A 20,371-nucleotide genomic window follows, 5' to 3' on the forward strand; every position below is an offset into this window, starting at 1 on the left:
TAATGGTTATGCGAAGACTCTCATGCCAGAGACTCCACTGTACCACCATGAGCCAGAGCTGAACAGTGCTCTGGTAAAAAAAAAAAAAAAAAAAGGCACGAAGCTCAAGGACCGGCTAAGGATCTCAGTTCAAGCCCCCAGCTCCCCACCTGCAGGGCAGTCACTTCACAGGCAGTGAAGCAGATCTGCAGGTGTCTTTCTCTCCCCGTCTCCCCCTCTTCTCTCCATTACTCTGTCCTATCCAACAATGACGACATCAGTAACAACAACAATAAAAACAAGGGCAACAAAAGAGAAAATAAATATTAAAAAAAGTCTAATGTAGTCTAGGATAGTATAGTGACTGTGCAAAACTTCCATGAAGCTGAGATCTTATGTTCAATACCCTGTACCAGCATAAGCCACAGATTAATAGTGCTCTGGTAAAAACAAAATGGTAATTTGAGGGTGATCCTCACCAGTATTTCTTAGGGCAGGGATAGACACACACACACAAAGGGGTGTAAGCAAAGGGACTGTCAAATGGGCAGCAAAATTTGAGCCTCTATAGTTCTTCAGCATACAGAGAAGGGTTATTAATGACAACCATCAACTAAGGCACCAGCTCCTGGCTTCCATACTTGACAAGCCCCGGCCATAGCTATTTCAGTTGAGACATGGGACACTGGAGAAGCAATCATGTGTCAGGACCCAGTGTGGCACCTACACACCAACAGAAACCCTGAGCACATTCAAGTTTTTGCTATAATTTTTCGACTTGAGTTAAAACTGCAGAATAGTTTATTTTGTGACAGGCATGTTTGAGTATTCTATCTGGACACCACAGAGGGAAAAGGTCAAAAAAAAAAAAAAAAATCACAGCCTGATTTGGTGCCTCAACCCAGTCTGTTACGAGAACATTTAAGGGTCTCATGGCTGGAAGACTACCCAGAATGCCCCAGGCTGACTTACATCAGATCCCCCTAAACAGTTGTGGCTTGAACTGGCCTCTGCAAGTAGGAATGTTACTCAAACAGGGAACACCCTAAAAGCCCAAGCTTGTTTTGTAAGACAATCATTACCTCAGGATCCCACATTCCACCCTCCCAACATTACTGTTCCAAGCGGACTTTGGAGGGACAGGCAGACCTCATTCAGCCCAGTCCATAAGCTACAGACATTCTTATTGCTATTCTTACTGCATAAAGCACAGGCCTTCCATACTTTGGTCCCCAGTTCTTTTTTTTTTTTTTCCAGAGAGAGGGAAAGATAGACACCTGCAGACCTGCTTCACCGCCTGTGAAGCAACACCCCTGCCGATGGGGAGCTGGGGCTCGAACCGGGACCCTTCCGCCGGTCCTTGCGCTTTGCGCCAAGTGCGCTTAACCTGCTGCGCTACCGTCTGGCCCCAGCTACAGACATTCTACACTGGAGCTTCCCTGCACTGAAGCAAAGGCAGAAACTTCTGGCCAAGAACTTCTGTGGGGCCTTCAGAAAACCCCTTCTTTGGGTCCAAGATTGATTGATATATGTGGCTATCACTTGTTCCTGTCTTGTCTTTGCACTGCCCAGGACTTCCAATTACTGCAGGGGAAGTTTCTCAAAGCTCAGTTCAGAGGCTAAAGGCCAACAGGCCTAGTCAGGGTAGATAGGGGGTGAGAACACATAGGACATCTAAAAATGGCAAAGGATAAAAAAGGACAAAGTGTGCCAAAAACCTGCAGGCCCAGAGTAGATGGTCTGAGTTAGATTGGCCAACAATCATTTTCCTAGAAGTTACAACTTTAGCAGGGTGGCTGACAGGTCTCACTGTATAGTCTGGCCCTGCAAATGTATTTTATGTTGTCTGATACTCATACATATTCTGGAAGGGTTTGTCAGTCTTGGAGTCCACACAAAGTGGATGAGAAAGTGATGCTGTAACCCGGGAGGTGTCACAGTGTTTAAAGTCTTGGATTCTCAAGTATGAGGCCCCAAGTTCAATACCCAGTATCACATGTTCCATAGTGGTGCTCTGGTTCTAATTAAATATACCAGAAGGAAAGAAGTGTTTATATATCCTGACTACTCTAATTCCCAGGTAAGACTTCAGTGGACTTGCTAGGAAGAACCCCCTATGCCAAGTTCCTGGTCACTCAGCATGAGTCATAGTAAATTTACTCAAACTGGGAATCTGAACATTTTTTTAACCAGGCTTCTTGACATCAACCAGTTCTTGACATCAGATAAACGCAGGTCTAAATCTCACTCATAATTCCCACCACACTCACAGCCAACCCTGATTCTACCCAGAGGCAAACCCCAACAGCACAAGGTGAAGAGGAGAACAGAGACACTAGATGGTTCCATCCTTTTACTTTGCCCGTGTGAATTAAATTCCCTTGAGGAACACTCTTGGGCTTGTGTAGGCCCAGATGATTTTGCAATGTTTTCTTAGATGTGTGGCCAACTGCCCTCCGAGGGTTACAGCAAATGCTTCTATTTGTAACCTCTAGTCCACCCACTGCCTCCCCCCCAAAAAAAAACTGTACATGAGTTTACAAACATATTAACATATAAATAATGAGAAACGTCCTGGTGGGAGTCTCCCCACTATCTCTGCTTGAGATTAACACTGGAGGGGCACACTGTCCCCTACAAAATGCCAATGACCAGGGAGTCCCCTGGTGGCTGCTTAGGGTACGTCACAGACTTCTTCAGCACCTCCAGGCTCAACAAATCAGTCTTTCTCTGCTGTTCTTGAGGAAGAGCCCAGAAGCTCCAGCAACTTGGGGGCTGTGGCCCAGTCATCGTTCAGGCTCAAGTTCTTGCAGGAAAGGACGCTTCCTCTCCCGACAGTGTCTCTTGTGGGCAGGCCAGTCCTTCTGCTGGCACTGGGAGCCACAGTACCGGGCTACCTGGCAGCGCCCACAGATGTTGAACTCCCGGAGCTGTAAGAACACACACACACACACACACACACACACACACACACACACACACACACACACACACAACATTGTAGCTTCAGGATCATGCCAGGGCATCAACTAACTCTAACTGTGAGGCATGACCCGGCCACCCTGTGCACCCAGGCTAAAGGTTTAGGCCCTGATCAGTTCATGACCCAAGATTTGCCATCAGAGTGGAGAAACTGGAGAGGGGAACACTGACATGTTGACAAATCCCCTAGCTCAGGTTAACATAGGAGATGAGGAGGGGCCAGGACCCACCTCTGGAGGCAGTGACATACCTGCTTCTCAATCAGGGTGCAAGGTGGGTAGTGACACTCATAATAGGTGCAGGAATTCTCCTCCTCCACCACCACATCCCCATTGGCGTTGTAGTAGCGTGTAACATTCAGGACAGGAAACTGTTCTTCTATGGGGTCTGTGGGGAGCTGCTGAATCGCAAGCCAATATAAGCTTTGCTCCCTTAGAGAAAGAATAAGATAGGGTCAGGACAGATGACAATGCCATGGCCCCAGAAAAGTATCCTCTCCCAGAGAGCTCTTAGCTGTTTTTTGTTAGCTTTTGGAAACTTGAGTCACCCCTACTGCATGGGCATACCTGAAAAGAATTGAGAGGCTTTTGGTTTCCCACTGAATGGCAAGCTCTGCAGGAGCTGGGGTGTGTTGGTCTCACTCATCAATGTGCCCAGCATTTGGGACTGTTGGCAGAAGCAGAGCATGGGTGCCTCTGTCCCAGGCTCAAGAGCCACTCTCCTTGCTTATGGTCCCAGAAACTCTACTTTCTGCTCTGCCTCCCCCCCTTCTATTCACCTTTTTTCTGGGACACCCTGGTGCTAGGCTTCAGAGAAGGCATTGCCTGCCTGTACTTTGAGATTAAAGGAGCTGGTACCATATTCCCTATAAGCACATGGCTGCTGGAGGGACCTAGCTAAGAGTGGGGCTGTGTGGTGACACACTCAGCAAAGTGCACAGGTTACCAAGTCCCTGGTCCCTACCTGCAGGGGGGTGGGTGGGAGGAGCTTAATGAGAAGTGAAACAGAGATAGGTCCAGACCCCCACACCTCCCCTTTCCCTCTCCATTTCTGCCTCTAAAAAAAAAAAAATTAGGAAGAATTAAGAGCAACACCTTCATCCAACATGTGCAAAATGCACAGCCTGCTTTTGTAAAACCCTTAAATAAATTTTTTTAAAGATTTTATTTATTTATTCATGAGAAATGATAAGAGGGAGAAAGAACCAGATATCACTCTGGTACATGTGCTGCTGGGGATTGAACTCAGGACCTCATGCTTGAGTCTAGTCCCATAGCCATTGTGCCAACTCCTGGACCATTTAAATAAATTTCTTATTGAAGAAAAAATAACCAACCAGTCTGAAAAATAGGCAAAGAAATCAGGAGAGGTTTCTCAAAGACATACAGGTGGCATAAATAAATAAATGACTGAATGAAAAGATGTTCAACATCATTACTACTAAGGCAATGCAAGAAAAACTGCACGCTGATAAACTGGCTAATAGCTGTGCCTGCTGTCCCCATGTGGTGCCAGGGAGCATGGCAAAGTGTTAAGATCTACTAGGCAAGCTCTGGCCCCAGAAGCAGGATCCATCCTCACAGTAACATGAGTCACACAGCCAAGAAGCAGATGTTCACCAACAGGTAAATGGGTGAACAAAATGTGTTTATACACAGAATAAGTACAGCTCAGCTGGTGTCGGGCGGTAGTGCAGTGGGTTAAGCACACGTGGCGCAAAGCACAAGGACTGGTGGAAGGATCCTGGTTCGAGCCCCCGACTCCCCACCTGCAGGGGAGCTGCTTCACGGGCAGTGAAGCATGTCTGCAGGTGTCTATTTATTCTCCCCCTCTCTATCTTCCCCTCCTCTCTCAATTTCTCTCTGTCCTGTCCAACAACGACATCAATAACAATGATAATAATAACCACAACAATGGTAAACAACCAGGGTAACAAAAGGAAAAAAAAATACAGCTCAGCTGTAAAAAGGTTGCTACACAGTTATGACATGGATGCACCCTGAGTATATTATGCTGAATGAGAGTCATCACAAAAGGACAAATGTGGTAGGATTCCATCTCGCAGAAATCCCTGGAGTGACAAGAGAGAGAAAGTGGATGGTGGTATAGGGTTTCATAAGGGCAGAGCCTCAGTCTGGAAGATGAACAAGTTTGAGAGACAGACAGTGCTGATGCTGAACAACAGTGAGTGCTCAGAACTGTACACTTAAGTTCAGGGTGCACCACTGCCCAGTACCAAATGTATTTAGTTTTAAAAAAAGGGGGGGGTAGTCGGGCAGTAGTGCACTGGGTTAAGCGCACGTGGCACAAAGTGCAAAGACAGGTGTAAGGATCCCAGTTCAAGCCCCCGGCTCCCCACCTGCAGGGGAGTCGCTTCACAGGTAGTGAAGCAGGTCTGCAGGTGTCTGTCTTTCTCTCCCCGTCTTCCCCTCCTTTCTCCATTTCTCTCTGTCCTATCCAACAATGATGACATCAATAACAGTAACACGAGGGCAACAAAAGGGAATAAATAAATATTTTCTTAAAAAAGGGCAGGTGGTAGCACACTCTGTTGAATGCACCTGTTATCATTTACAGGACCTGAATCAGAGCCCCTGGTCCCCACCTGTAGTGGGGAAGTTTCACAACTTGTGAAGGAGCGCTGCAGGTGTCTTTCTCCCTATCTTCCCCCATCTGCCTCAATTTCTCTGTCCTATGAAATAAACGAAACACACACTGAAAAAGGCAGCCGGGGGAGGAGGGAGGGGAGATATAGATGGAGAAACTTAAAAACAAACAAAAAAAACTACTCCATAGAAAGGAGTTCATGTCTGCAGGGACCACTCTATCCAGTGCTGTCTGCTGGCTATAATCTGATTGGCAGCCTATTCTCCACGAAAGCTCTTCTGGGGACTGGCCATAGTTTGCTCTATCAGCTCAGCAATGTTTGTGCTGTTAAGTCAATGCCAGCCAGAGTGTGGCCTGAACTCCCTGTTGTTGTAGGAGTCACATGTTCCTTTCTTTCTTTTTTTTTTAATAAGCTTTTTCTTTCTTTTTTTACAATTTTTTATATTTATTTATTCCCTTCTGTTTCATTGTTGTAGTTATTATTGCTGTTGTTGATGTCGTCATTGTTGGATAGGACAGAGAGAAATGGAGAGAGGAGGGGAAGACAGAGGGGGAGAGAAAGATAGTCACCCACAGACCTGCTTCAGCGCCTGTGAAGCGACCCCCTGCAGGTGGGGAGCTGGAGGCTCATTCAGGCTCTTTATGCCGGTCCCTGCGTTTTGCACCACCTGCGCTTAACCGGCTACACCACCGCCCGACTCCCTATGTTCCTTTATTTCTTAATTTCTTTTTTTTTCTTTATTGGGGAATTAATGTTTTACATTCAACAGTAAATACAATAGTTTGTACATGCACAACATTCCCCAGTTTCCCATTTAACAATACAACCCCCACTATGTCATTTATCATCCTTCATGGACCTGTATTCTCCCCACCCACCCACCCCAGAGTCTTTTATTTTGGTGCGATACGCCAATTCCATTTCATTCAGGTTCTACTTGTGTTTTCTTTTCTGATCTTGTTTTTCAACTTCTGCCTGAGAGTGAGATCATCCCATATTCATCCTTCTGTTTCTGAATATTTCACTCAACATGACTTTTTCAAGGTCCATCCAAGATCGGCTGAAAACGGTGAAGTCACCATTTTTTACAGCTGAGTCGTATTCCATTGTGTATATATACCACAACTTGCTCAGCCACTCATCTGTTGTTGGACATCTGGGTTACTTCCAGGTTTTGGCTATTACAAATTGTGCTGCCAAGAACATATGTGTACATAGATCTTTTTGGATGGATGTGTTGAGTTCCTTAGGATATATCCCCAGGAGAGGAATTGCAGGGTCATAGGGTAGGTCCATTTCTAGCCTTCTGAGAGTTCTCCAGTATTTCTTAACTCAATGCCTTAAACTGCTCCACCTTGCTACTTCGATGTCCTTTTTTTTTTTTTTCTTAGCCAGTGGCCTTCACACCTAGCTCTGGGTTTGTCCTACCTGTGACTCTATGGCTGTTCCCAGGCCTGTACTTTGGCTTTCCACCACTGTCTCAGCTGGGTCACAAAGGCAGAGCACAGATGGAAGGAAGGGCCTCCTCAAAGTAGCATTTGACCCCTTTTTGCCTTCAAAAGCTGACTGAGCTGAAACTTGCCTCTGTGTTAGAGGATGTCACTGAAGGGGTCTTGGAGCAGCCTGTACTCCCCCTACCCTGATTTCTCCCTCTGCTTTCCTTATGCTTTATTGTTATATTATTTTTTAATTTTTTAAAAATATTTATTTATTCCCCTTTGTTGCCCTTGTTGTAGTTATTATTGTTGCTATTATTGATGTTGTTGTTGATATTGTTGTTGGATAGGACAGAGAGAAATGGAGAGAGGAGGGGAAGACAGAGAGGAGGAGAGAAAGACAGACACCTGCATACCTGCTTCACTGCCTATGAAACGACTCCTCTGCAGGTGGGGAGCCAGGGGCTCGAACCGGGTTCCTTACGCCGGTCTTTGTGCCACCTGCGCTTAACATGCTGCCCTGCTGCCTGACTCCCTAGTGTTATATTATTATGCAGAGATAGTAAAAGAGACCACAGTGCCAATGCTTCCTTCAATACCTTATAAGTCAGGCTCAAACCTGGGTCATACACATGGCAAAGCAGCAATGTCACTCTTCTCTGCCCTGCCCAGGTAATAATGACTGTGGCTTCCTTGTAGTCAGAAGTCACATCCCACCCCCACTACTCTTTCTTCCTGGATTGCAAGAGAATCTGGCAAGACCCTTACGGAGACAGATACAAGTTCCCATCCAGTTTCCATCTGCCTGAGGCCCTAAGACATCCTTGCCGTCTGCTGGGAGCTAACACTACAGTAGCATCAGGAAAGAGGACAAGGGCATGCTCAGACACCTGGGAGTCCTCACATGATGTGTGCGCTGCCAACAATACTGACTCCTGTCCTGTTAGTCCCCCAGAGTGCCTCATAAGTTCTGTGCAGTTGCTCCAAGGCTGCAGGAAAATTCTGAATGTTCTAGTAGCCCAAGAAAGAGGATGGTGAGTTCTAAGCACATGCTATTTTTACCAGCTTGGAGACTTGCAGTCCAGACCCAAGCTTACTGTCCTGCTTCATAAAGCTGTTGCCTAATAAACCTTTTAACACAGTAGCACAGCGGGTTAAGCGCACATGGCGCAAAGAGCAAGGACCGGCAGAAGGATCTGTTTGAGCCCCCGGCTCCCCACCTGCAGGGGAGTTGCTACACAAGTGGTGAAGCAGGTCTGCAGGTGTCTAGCTTTCTCAGCCCCCTGTCCATCCCTCCTCTCCATTTCTCTGTCCTATCCAACAACAATGACATCAATAACAACAATAAAACAAGAGCAACAAAAGGGAATAAATATTAAAAGAAAAATAACTTTAAAAAGCACCTGATAAAAAGGCCCATCTCAGGGTTGGAGAGGGAGCTCAGAGCACAAAGTTTGTGTGCCTGAGAGGTGCCATTTGGAAAGAAAGATGGAAGAGGAAGATAAAGCCTCATCTGTGTATCCAGGGGCATATCCAACATATAGGAATCTGATACCCACTTCAGATACTTATAGACTATTGACATAAAAAGACATTTCATCAAAATCTCATGCTATCCCCATGAAGATTAGGAGGACTCCACACTTTGAAGACCTTCCTCAGAATGTGTTTCTGCTGATGTTACCATGACAGACGACCCACCTTTGTTTGCTAGAAGTCTCTTCAGCTTTGGGTCGCCAGCCCCAAGGCACCAGCTGTAGGTTGTCCAGGCGATTGTCCACAGTCACAGCATTAAGATGCACCACTTGGAATCCAGGTGCGATGCCACCCCGGTGCCGCTCCCTAGAAACAATATTCCAGATCAGCTGCCTCTGGCCCACTCAGCATTTTAGACTTATGAGCAGAACTGGCAGTTTATCACACTCAAGGGGACACAGGAGGGCCAAGGCTGTTTAAAGGAATCCATGGTGTCAGTTTGTGGCCCAACAACTGCATACTATAGTGAGGACTCAGGACCAGATTCAAAAGAGCTACAGTGCAGACAACTAAGGATGGAACCCAGAACTATCTGGAGAGCTCTCCATAGGAAGGGGCCCAAGCATTTTAATAAGCCACACTGCACACCAAGGGGTAGTCCCTTCCCTGAATCTGTTCCACCAATAGGCTCAGGCAGGGCGCAAAGAAGAGGCAGCTCTGTCTGCATCAAATGATGAAAACAAAGTTCACTTAGCATTTGAATACCTTTAGGTTGCCCCATAAGTGCCACAATATGCAAACCAATCCCTTCTTTGGCTTAGAGATAAAAACATAGCCTGCATGTTAACTTAGGCAGGTGTCTCCTTATCTGTGCAGATTAGGCTCCCAAAGGGTTAGAGGAAAAGACAGGGCAGCTCAAGAATGCCTACCAGAGCAGCTCATGCAGAAGCCTTCCAGAACCCCTTCCCCGGTTTTTGTCAAAGGCATATGCAAATATCTTAGCACCATTTCCATCAGCGTCAACTTCCATTCGGGCCTGAGAAAGAACAACAATGAGGTCCATTAAAGATCCCTCAACTCTCAGCATCATTTCAAATCCTTCTTAGTAAAGTGAAAAAAGTCAGAGGTGCCAAGAAATTGGGCATCCCAACAAGCACAAGGTATGCTTGGTGGATTCAGAGGATGCAGGGTTTCAGGAGGGAATGAGTGCAAAGAAGGTACTGGGTGCGCTCAGGAAAGCAGCACTGATAACAGCTAGGAGAGAGATGGCCAAAGAAAAAATTTGGTGGCACTGGATAGTGTCCCAAGAAAACCACAGCTTATATAATCCAGTTTTCAATCACGAGCACTAGACAGTCTGGTCCACTTCTCTGGACGGGCACACACCCTTGTAGGAGGGGGGAAACATGAGCATGGCAGAGGCAGCGGGGCCTCCATCCCGCAGTGACAGTCACGTGAGGTTCTTTCAAGATAAGCATACACAGGTCACTGCCAGATGTTCCGTACAGGTCTCACCTTCATAGGGAAGAAAGCCCAACCCTTGCGACCCTCCCTGAGTAGTGCCAAGTGGCAGGCCAGGGAAGGCACTGGCTGTCCTTACCTCAAAGGAGTAGCCCTCCACCAGTGGGATGTCCTGCTCGTCTATCAGTGTGTACTTGGTCTGGAAATAAATCATGTTTCAGAACATTACATTTGGCAACAGGCAAAAATACCCCTTCGGACTAACAGAAATCAGCAGGCAAACAAACTGACAGCTCGTCACTCCCCCCTGCAAGGGGGCTGTGCGGGAGGAGCAGATGCCAGGCACTAGACATACTCTAGACATACCGACCGAGTCAACCTCCAAGCTGTGTGTGAGTTTGAAGGAGATGGTAACGCTAGGCCAGGACAGAGCTTTGCTAGAGTGGAGGGAGGGCAGAATTGAGGCAAAAGTCCCAGAAGGTTTCAATTAAGTGTGATTTATAACGTCCAGCGCTTGCCATACAGGTGCTCAGTACATTCTCTTTAGCTTTTTGTCTGACAACTTTTTAAGAGGAGACGTTAGCGCAACCAGACACTGAGAATATCAGTTGATGGGGAGCCCACCCTTCCCCAGTTTGGAAGCCAAGTCTCTCTTGCAAGAAAGGCGGGGGAGTTGGGGGGGAAGGTCTCCAAAACGGACCCATCTCACCCTGACTCGGAGCTTTCCTCTAGGGTCTGAATCGGTTTTACCTTCATCTTACTGCCTCTGCTCCTCTCCTACCAGAAGCTTCCGCCGCTGGTGATGGGAACAGGGTTCCCATCCAGGGTAATGTCCGTGGCTGGTGAAGCTGCACGGCCGGCGGGCTCCTGGAAACAGCCAAGCCTCAATGCCCACAGGTGCTATGAAGCCCCAGCCTCGAACTCGCGGAGGGGGGTGCGGACAGGTCAGGAAGAGAAGCAGAGGGAAGCCGGCCGCACGGCCCTGCTCTGGCGAGGCCCACCGAGGCTCTGGCCGACGTGAGCGGGCGCGGCAGCACCGGAGACCTGCCCGGCTGCGCTGCGGGCTGCATCGCACGGAGCAGAGCGCGGCCCCGTCCCGGCACCCAGGCGGGGCAGCTCGGGGCGACCCAGACAGTGCGGGGCGCCGCGCCCCCTCCTCCCGGGCCCCGAGCACAGTCCCGGCAGGGCTGCCCCTCGAGACACGCCGCCAGCCGGCCCGCACAACCGCCAGGTCCCGCACCCTCGGCCCCGCCCCTGTTCCCGCGCCGCGCCCCCCCGTCCCTCCCTCACCCAGCACTCCGGCCCGGCGCCCGGGGCCCACCCCCTAGGCCCGCGCTGGGCTCGGCCCTGCCCGGTCCCGGCTCCGCACCGCTCACCTTTCCGGCCACCCGGCCGAGCCGCACGATGCCCAATTTGAAGTCGGTCATGGCCGGGCCTGTGCTCTCGGCCGGCGGCACCGCTCCCTCGGGAGGGGCCGGACGGGCGGGCGGGACCGCGGCGCACCGGACAGGGGCCGGGTCGGGCCGGTCGGATCCCGGGCGGGACGAGGCTGGGCCGGGCTCGGGCCGCCACCGCCGCGCGCCCGCCAGACCTGCCACGCGCCGCCACCGCCGCCACCGCCGCCGCCGCCTCTGCCGCCGCCGCGCGCACCACAGCGAGCGGAGCTGAGGGCGGGGCGCGGCACGAACACACCCCCCGGCCCGTAAGCAACCAGCCAATCACAAGCCGAGCAGTGCGCCGGCCGCTGCGCGCCGCCGCACAGCCACCAATGGGAAGAGAGCGAATGCGCCGGCGTGCTGTCGAGCGCGGTCGGACCTCACGCCCCAATAGGGGAGGGTGCGCGCGGCTTCGGCGGAAGCGGGCGGGGCGGGGAGGGGTGGGGCGGGGCCGGGGGCGGCTCTCGGGACTAGGGGCGCGTTTCCGGCGTGCGAGGTCCTGCGCTCGGGCGGGGGCTCCGCGGGCTTCCAATCGCGCACAATGACACAGCGCTGAGCGCCGGAAGTCGGGCCGAAAGAAAACACGGAGAGGGAGCCCGACTGGGACAGGAAGAGGCGAGGGACGGCGGCGGAGGTGGTGAGTAGTCTGGCTTTCCTTCTCCCGGCGTCCCTCCCAGACTCTTCTCCGGGGTTCTCTTTGGTGGGTTCCCCAGTTTTCAGAGTGTAAGGCGAGTCTGACCCGGGATTTACGTTGGCTCCATCCTCCGCCGGCCTCCGTGTCCCAGAAGCGAAGCCCGGGAGCCCGCAGATCGGCGGGGACCGAGCTCGCGGGTTGGTCGGTGTCTTTACTTTGTGTCAGTCTTTTGCGGTGGCACAAGAAAGAATTTGGGTGCTGGTAGTCGCCCGGCCCCCTAGCCGTCCAGGGGGACCCCGGATCCCCACCGAAGAGACAGGTCACTTCCTGCTTCCTGGTCCCCACGGTAGCTTCGTGGCCAGGATTGCAGTGACACCGCCGCTGTCTCTCTACCTCCAGCCTCCAAGGGTGGAAACTGAGGCTGATCGTTGGGTGGGGCCATCAGGTGGGTGTCGGAGAGAGCGAATGGCCGTCCATGTCCAAACCAGATTTGTTTGGGGTTGGAGAAACGAGGAATAGGGAGGTTAGCTGGAATTGTTCAGCCCCTAGGACTAGGGTAGAGTCCTGGTTGTTAGCCCAGGCCCTTCGGAGCCCTAGAGCTAAAATCCTGTCCTTCTGGGAAAGTGAAGTTAGCCCCCAGGTAAGGAGAAGGCAGGGAAAAGTGGAGCAGAGAGGAAATAGACTAAGTTCACTGAAAGTTCTGGTTACTTTGTATAACACTTCAAAGTGACTTGAAAGATTGTTTCGGGGCTTCTGTTAAGAGTATAGGCTTTTGAGAGAAGCGGTATTGTTATTCTCCTAAGTAAAAGCCGCTCAGTTTAGGGTTAAATTCTATGCTACAGTTTTCTAGACAGAAGGGAATGCCCTTTATTCAGACTGGATCGTCTTATAAAAGAGGGAGTTCTGATTTTCATTAGTAATACTCTAGGACTAAGCCTCTAACTCCTAGTGTAAAGCACTGATAATTGAACTGTTGGAAAGAAGAGTTTCTTAGACTTTGAACATCTGTGCAAGAAATTTATTTTGTGTGCATGGTATGATATTTAGTTTAGTAATTCCCTGTAACACTTTCTTTTAGGTGCAAAGGAAGAAATTGAAATCAAAGACCATGGGAGACGCGGCAAAACCTTACTTTGTGAAGCGTACTAAAGAACGAGGGACTGCAGATGATGAAGATTTTAGAAGGGGTCACCCTCAACAAGATTATTTAATAATGGATGATTATGGCAAAGGCCATAGCAATAAAATGGAAAAAGGTCTTCCAAAAAAAAAAGTGACAGCAGGGAACTATGGAAATACCCCCAGAAAAGGACCATATACTGTTTCTAGCAATCCATATGCATTTAAAAACCCCATTTACAGCCAACCCACCTGGATAAATGATAACCACAAAGATCCAAGTAAGAGACGGCTTTCTGATGAACTTACTGGTAATTCAGACAGTTGGCGAGAATTCAAACCTGGACCTAGAATTCCTGTTATAAACCGACCACGGAAAGAGCCCTTTCAAGAAAATGAAGATAGTTATAGGTGGCAAGATGGAAGAGGCTGCAGAAATGTAAGACGAGTGTTTCATAAAGACCTTACAAGCCTGGAGACCATGTCAGAGATGGAAACAGGAAGCCCTGGTAATGTATCCTGATTTATTTGCTTATAATCCCAAAGTAAGCAATGTCTTCTTTTTCCTTCAAAAAGACTTTATTTTCAGTAACACACGTCCAATTTTTTGGAACTTATGTTTAATTAAAGTGGTTATTTAAAAGTTTTTTTTTTTTTAATATTCCCTTTTGTTGCCCTTGTTTTATTGTTGTAGTTATTATTGTTGTTATTGATGTTGTTGTTGTTGGATAGGACAGAGAAATGGAGAGAGGAGGGGAAGACGAGGGGGGGAGAAAGATAGACACCTGCAGACATGCTTCACCGCCTGTGAAGCGACTCTCCCACAGGTGGGGGAGCAGGGGGCTCAAACCGGGATCCTTTAGTAATCTTCATATTTGGGTAGTTTCAATACATTGCATATATTAGTCCCTTTATTGTTTTTTCAAAATACTCATTAATGTGAGAGATAGGAAGGGAGAGAGAGAAAGAACAAGACTATCACTGGCACGTGCTGCCGGGAATTGAACTTGGACCCTCATGCTTGAGAGTCCAATACATTATCCACTGTACTACCTCCCAGACTGCTATTTGTTAATTTGGCGCCAGGGTTATTGCTGGGGCTCAGTGCTTGTGCAATGAATTTTCTTGAGGTCCTCTTGCATGGCAATGTGTGCAAAACCACCTGACACTCACTTTCCTTTAAAAGCTTACCTAAACATTAGCTCATTTTAATTTAGTAAACATAATCCCTACTGGTGCTTCTTTACTGATGGGGGTGACCATCTTCTCCCTCTGGGTATGTTGTACTATCTGAACAATGTGTATGAATTTTCTAATGTGTGATTTTTATATTGGATAATGAATGTGCCCATAATATAAATAACAAAGGGTAAGAAGTAAAGCTTAAAAAAAAAAGTATTTGTAAAAACACAATGTAGAGAGGGCCTGGCAGTGGCACACCTTGTTAAAGTGCATACATCACAGTATTCAAGGACCCAGGTACAAGCCCCAGGTCTCTACCTGCAGGGGGAAGCTTTACAAGGGGTGAAGCAGGGCTGCGGTGTCTCTCAGTCACTTTCCCTCTACCTCCTCCTCCCCCTCTCAATTTCTTTATATATCCAGTAATAAATAAGTAAAAACATAACTTAAAAATTATATATGTTTAAACCCACAGTGTAAACTGACTTGTGCCATAGATGGGAATAGTTGAGGCTTTTTATGTTTCAAAAGAAAGTATGGTAAACAGGTTAAGAACATAAAGTTTAGAAAGTTTTATGAAAATAAGAGCTTTTCTTTTTAGTTCCAAAATAATTTTTAAAGATTCTTTAAAATTTTTATTTATTACCTTTTGTTGCCCTTGCTGTTTTTATTGTTGTAATTATTATTGTTGTTGTTGGATAGGACAGAGAGAAATGTAGAGAGATGGGGAAGACAGAGAGGGAGAGAAAAAGACAGACACCTGCAGACCTGCTTCATCGCTTGTGAAGCAATTCCCCTGCAGGTGAGGAGCCGGTGACTCGAACCGGGATCCTTAAGCCGGTTCTTCAGCTTTGCACCACCTGCACTTAACGTGCTGCGCTACCACCCAACTCCCAGTTTCAAAATAATTTTCTAAGTACACAGGCTTGATAATAATTGCCCTAAATTGATTATATGTTTTTCTAAAAGGTGAAAGTGGACTCTGTCCATGTAGTAATGATTCTTGTAAACAGGAAAGTGACTTTTTTTTTTGGCATCACTGGGATGTCACTGCTCCAGGATGACTTCTTCAGATACAGACAGACAGACAGAGAGAAGGAAAGACACCACAGCATTCTCTTGTGAAGTGAAGCCAGACTTGCACCTGAGTCACACTCATGGCAAAGCAGGTGCTCTATCCAGGTGAGCTAACTTTTCTGGAAGTCTAATTCCATTAGTCTAATCAAGTGAAAGATAATGACTGAAACCAATAGAAGCCATAAATTTGAAGGGAGGGACAATAACTTAAAAATAATTTTTTTCTTGGAAAAGTTGGGTTTTATGTTTATTAGCTTAAAAACTTTTTTTTATTTATTGCCTTTTGTTGCCCTTGTTTTATTATTGTTGTTATTGATGTCATTGTTGGATAGGACAGAGAGAAATGGAGAGAGGAGGGGAAGACAGAGTGGGAGAGAAAGATAGACACTTGCAGACCTGCTTCACCGCTTGTGAAGCAACTCCCCTGCAGGTGGGGAGCTGGGGGCTCGAACCGGGATCCTTACGCCAGTCCTTGTGCTTTGTGGGTTTGTGCACATAACCCACTGCGCTAGGGCCCGACTCCCAAAAACTTTTCTCAAGTAGCCATATAGAATGGTTTGCAAGCTGACCAAGCACATCACATTTATCTTTTTCTTTTAGTTACTTTTTTTTTTGTGCTTTTTCATGTTGTATGCTTTCAGAAGGCCCTTTTCCTTAATGTTATCTCACAGATGCCAGTTTGTTTGTGTATGTTACCAGTAAGACAAGTGAATTTGTGACAGGGACTTTATAGTATTTTAACTCGAGAAAGTCATGTAGAGTGTGACCAGCTAATATTAAGTGGGAGATAATGTACTGTTTCATGTCTTAACCTAGGAAAGGCAAGAGAAAATGTGTTGTATCAAGTTGCAGAAACAGGTTGAGTTGTTCTAAAGGACTCAAACCTAGAGAAAACCTTAGTCTTGCTTTTTTTTTTTTTAAGTTTTAAACATCTTTATTAATGAGAAAGGTAGGAAATGAAGAGAAAGAACTAAGGATCATTCTGGTACATGTGCTGCAGGGGATTGAACTCAAGCTTGAGAGTCCAGTGCTTTATATACTGTGCCACCTCCCAGAACACCTCAGTTCCAAATCTTCAAGCTAGGAAGAACTTGAAGGGTCATTTGATACAGAACTCAAATATGACATATCAAAGGAAGAATCAGAGTTTTGCAAAGCAGGCAGCTGGGTGGGTCAGTGAGAGGCATAATTTCTGCAGAGTGGTAGAGGAGGAAATGAAACTGAAAGAGACCTGTGCTGCTATGGTCAGTAACTTAACCTTGCTGGATCTCAGTCTGGCAGGGACACCGGAAGTGTACTGATCATTTCAGGGCTTTTAGTTTGTTTTATATTTGTAACATCTGGGGAGGTAACTCACCAGGTAGAGAGCACGACACTAAAAAAAAAAATCCATGTATAGAAGAAACAGGAGATAGCTCACCTGAGAGAGCACTGGACTTTTTATACCTGAGGTTCTCAGTTTGATTCATGGCACCACAGATCTCAGTGTGGTGCTCCAACATGTGCCATGAAGGCTTATTCCACAATAATTACTATTTTGTAAACTATATATTTCTTTTCTAGTAGACATTGCACATGCTAGTGTAACTCTAATTAATTACTCAAGTAGAAAACTTTTGTCATGGACATTGAAGTCAGGTCCAATTATTTATAAGGTTTATTAAATATACCTCAAAGTTAAAAGAAATGCATATTCTAGGGGGCTGGCAGATGGCTCACTGGGTAGGATTTACATGTTACCATGTAAAAGGAGCCAGGTTTGAGCCTTGGGCCATCACATGAAACACCTGAAGGGGGAAGCTTGACAGTGGAATGGTGCTATGCTGTCTTCCCTCTCCTCCCCACCCCCCGCACCTCATTCCTCCGTTTCTGTCAGTCTATAGTAAAGAAAAGAAAAATGGGGGGGGGCATGGAATGGACTCTGGGAGTGGTGGAGCCATGCAAGCACTGAGTCCCCATGATAACCCTGGTGGCAAAAAAAAAAAAAAATGTTCTAAAAGTTTTGCAAACAGCAAGAGTACTGGCATTAAAGAATTGTCTTAACTGGGAGTAGGGGATCATTTTAATTGTTAGTATTAAGATTGACTTTTTCTATTCAAATGATTACTTTTGGTGTTTTGTCCATTATAATTGTGGGTTTTTTTTTAATTAGTAATTTAATAATTATTGACAAGATTATGGGATAAGAGAGGTATAATTCCATACAATTCCACTACCAGAGTTCTTTGTCCCATCCCCTCCATTGGAAGCTTGCCTATCCTTTATCCCTCTGTGGGAGTATGGGCCAAAAGTCTTTATGGGTGCAGAAGGTGGAAGGTCTGGCTTCTGTAATTGCTTCTCTGCTGGACATGGGCATTGGCAAGTCAGTCCACACACCCCCAGCCTCTCCCTCTTTCTTTCTCTCTCTTTCTTTCTTTCTTTCTTTCTTTCTTTCTTTCTTTCTTTCTTTCTTTCTTTCTTTCTTTCTTTCTTGCCTCCTGGGTTATTGCTGGGGCTTGGTGCCTGTACTACAAATCCACTGCTCCTGAAGGCCATTTTTCCCATTTTGTTGCCCTTGTTGTTACTGCTATTGTTGGATAGGACAGAGAGAAGTTGAGAGAGGAAGAGAGGGCATACAGGGGGAGAGAAAGACACCTGCAGACCTGCTTCACTGCTTGTGAAGTGACCTCCCCCTGCAGGTAGGAAGCCGGAGGCTTGAACTGGGATCCTTACGTTGGTCCTTGTGCTTTGCTCCATCTGCACTTAACCAGCTGCGCTACTGCTCAGTTCCCCTCATGTTTCTGTCTTTCCCTAGTGGGGTAAGGCTCTGGGGAAGATGGGTTCCAGGACTCATTGGTGAGGTCTTCTCCCAGGGGAATCAGGTTGGCATCATAGTAGCATCTACAACTTGGTGGCATTAACTATAAACTCCATTGATCTGACCTAGGGCCAATGTCCATTCATATTCAGCACAGGGGCCTGTGTAGCCTCTGCATCCCTGTCAGTCTGTGTTTTAAAGTATTTGTACAAATAGTTAATTGCAACTTACTATAATGTAGGAGCTATTTGTAGAGTTTCTTTCTTATAGTTTGAGCACAATGCTTTCTGCATTTCCATTAGAGTTCTTGGCAGTAGCTTTTTCTTCATTTTATTAAGGTTCATTTATTTTTATGAGAGACCAGAGCATCATTGTGGCTTATGTGGTGTCAAAGATTAAACCCAGAGCTGCTGTTATGTAAGTTCAGCATCTTATTCCTGAGTTACCTTTTTAGCCACAATAGTTTTTTGTTTGTTTGTTTTTGGTCTTTAATCAGAGGTGCTACAGCTCCTTTTCTGACTGAAAAAAATGTTTCAATCTACTTAATTATAATTGCTGTACAAAGAATGAATCCCACTAATAGTTGGCATAGGAATGTCTTTTGGGAGCACCTTATAGGTTTATAATTTTAAAAAGTCATTTTCAATAAATTATTTAAAATATTCAGTCAACTTAACACAATGTTAACTGATAAGATAAATTTTATTTTTAATCACATGCAGTAGTAGTAGCTTTGTTTACAGAGTATGACAGATGTGAAAACTATTGAAAATAATTTTTCAGTAGTTCGAACTCACAGTTATCTTCAGTTTCACAGGTTGAATGATAGTCATGTTTAACTTGGGGAGATATGAGATTATACCCCTGAGACAACAGTCTTGCAAAACAGCTTTTCCTTAATAAAAAGAAAAAGGAAAAAAAAAAGTTATGTTTTAAAAATGAAATAGGTGGGGAAGATAGCACAATGGTGCAAACAGATTCTCATGCCTAAGGCTCTGAGGTTCCAGGTTCAGTCTGCGACACCACTGTAAGCCAGAGCTGAGCTGAGCTGAGCTGTGCTCTGGTAAAAAGAAAAAAAAAAAAAAGGATTCTGTTTGAAGAGATAGTAAGTTATATGAAAGACTTTCATGCCTGAGACTCCCCAGAACCACAAGCCAGAGCTAAGGGATGTGTGTGTGTGTGTGTGTCTTTCTCTCATTTCTTTCACATATATATTAACCAGAGCATTGCTCAGCAGATTATTTATTTATTTATTTATTTTTTCCTCCAGGGTTATTGCTGGGCTCGGTGCCTGCACCATGAATCCACCGCTCCTGGAGGCCATTTTTTCTCCTTTTTGTTGCCCTTGTTGTTGTAGCCTCGTGGTTATTATTATTGCCATTGTGGATGTTGTTCGTTGTTGTATAGGACAGAGAGAAATGGAGAGAGGAGGGGAAGACAGAGACGGGGAGAGAAAGATAGACACTTGCAGACCTGCTTCACCGCCTGTGAAGCAACTCCCCTGCAGGTGGGGAGCCGGGGGGCTCAAACCATGATCCTTACGCCGGTCCCTGCACTTTGCGGCACATGCGCTTAACCCACTGCGCCACCACCAGACCCCCTTTATTTATTTTTTAGAGATTTATCTTTTTTAAAAATATTTTTTTTATTTATTCCTTTTTGTTGCCTTTGTTGTTTTTATTTATTTATTTTTTCACCAGAGCACCGATCAGCTCTGGTTTATGGTGGGGCAGGGGATTGAACCGGGGACTTTGGAGCCGCAGGCTTGGCAGTCTGTTTGCATAAACATTATGCTATCTACCCCTGCCGACCTTGTTTTATTGTTGTTGTTATTGATGTTGTCATTGTTGGATAGGACAGAGAGAAATGGAGAGAGGAGGGGGAGAGAAAGACACCTGCAGACCTGCTTCACCACCTATGAAGCAACCTCCCTGCAGGTGGGGAGCGGGGCGGGGTGAGGGGGCTCAAACCGGGATCCATACTCTAGTCCTTGCCCTTTCCATCAACTGCGCTTAACCCGCTGTGCTACCGCCCGACTCCCCCAAAATACTTTTTAAATATTTAGTTATCCCTTTTTGTTGCCCTTGTTGTAGTTGTCATTGTTATTGATGTCATCGTTGTTGGATAGGACAGAGAGAAATGGAGAGAGGAGGAGAAGACAGGGGTAGAGAAAGATAGATACATGCA

The 20,371-nt window shown here is 46.6% G+C and overlaps 2 protein-coding genes across 8 annotated transcripts in view; one reads left to right on the top strand and one right to left on the bottom strand.

Moving 5' to 3' along the window:
* Positions 1 to 2,317: 2,317 nt before the first annotated feature.
* On the bottom strand, positions 2,318 to 11,603 carry ZMYND19 (zinc finger MYND-type containing 19). Its single transcript, XM_007537880.3, has 6 exons — positions 11,319 to 11,603; positions 10,082 to 10,141; positions 9,411 to 9,517; positions 8,707 to 8,847; positions 3,212 to 3,392; positions 2,318 to 2,909 (listed from the first exon to the last, which is right to left on the bottom strand). The coding sequence occupies exons 1-6, from the start codon at positions 11,367 to 11,369 to the stop codon at positions 2,766 to 2,768; spliced, it is 684 nt and encodes a 227-aa protein (XP_007537942.1). The 5' UTR covers positions 11,370 to 11,603; the 3' UTR covers positions 2,318 to 2,765.
* Positions 11,604 to 11,860: 257 nt separating this feature from the next.
* Positions 11,861 to 20,371, top strand: part of TUT7 (terminal uridylyl transferase 7) — an 82,108-nt gene continuing 73,597 nt past the window's right edge. For 5 of the 7 annotated variants that reach the window (XR_009551994.1, XM_060199477.1, XM_060199473.1 and 2 more), the window contains exons 1-2: positions 11,861 to 12,015; positions 13,091 to 13,640. Coding sequence is in view for 6 of the 7 variants with exons in the window: in XM_060199477.1 (XP_060055460.1) it covers positions 13,121 to 13,640 (520 nt within the window). In the remaining variant the exon portion in view is untranslated. Of the gene's footprint in view, positions 12,016 to 12,193; positions 12,214 to 12,320; positions 12,458 to 13,090; positions 13,641 to 20,371 lie in introns of those variants that run through there. The other 2 variants (XM_060199476.1, XM_060199475.1) reach the window with 2 other exon arrangements.

The sequence above is a fragment of the Erinaceus europaeus genome, chromosome 10 (assembly GCF_950295315.1).
Source record: "Erinaceus europaeus chromosome 10, mEriEur2.1, whole genome shotgun sequence".
Taxonomy (NCBI): Eukaryota; Metazoa; Chordata; class Mammalia; order Eulipotyphla; family Erinaceidae; genus Erinaceus; species Erinaceus europaeus.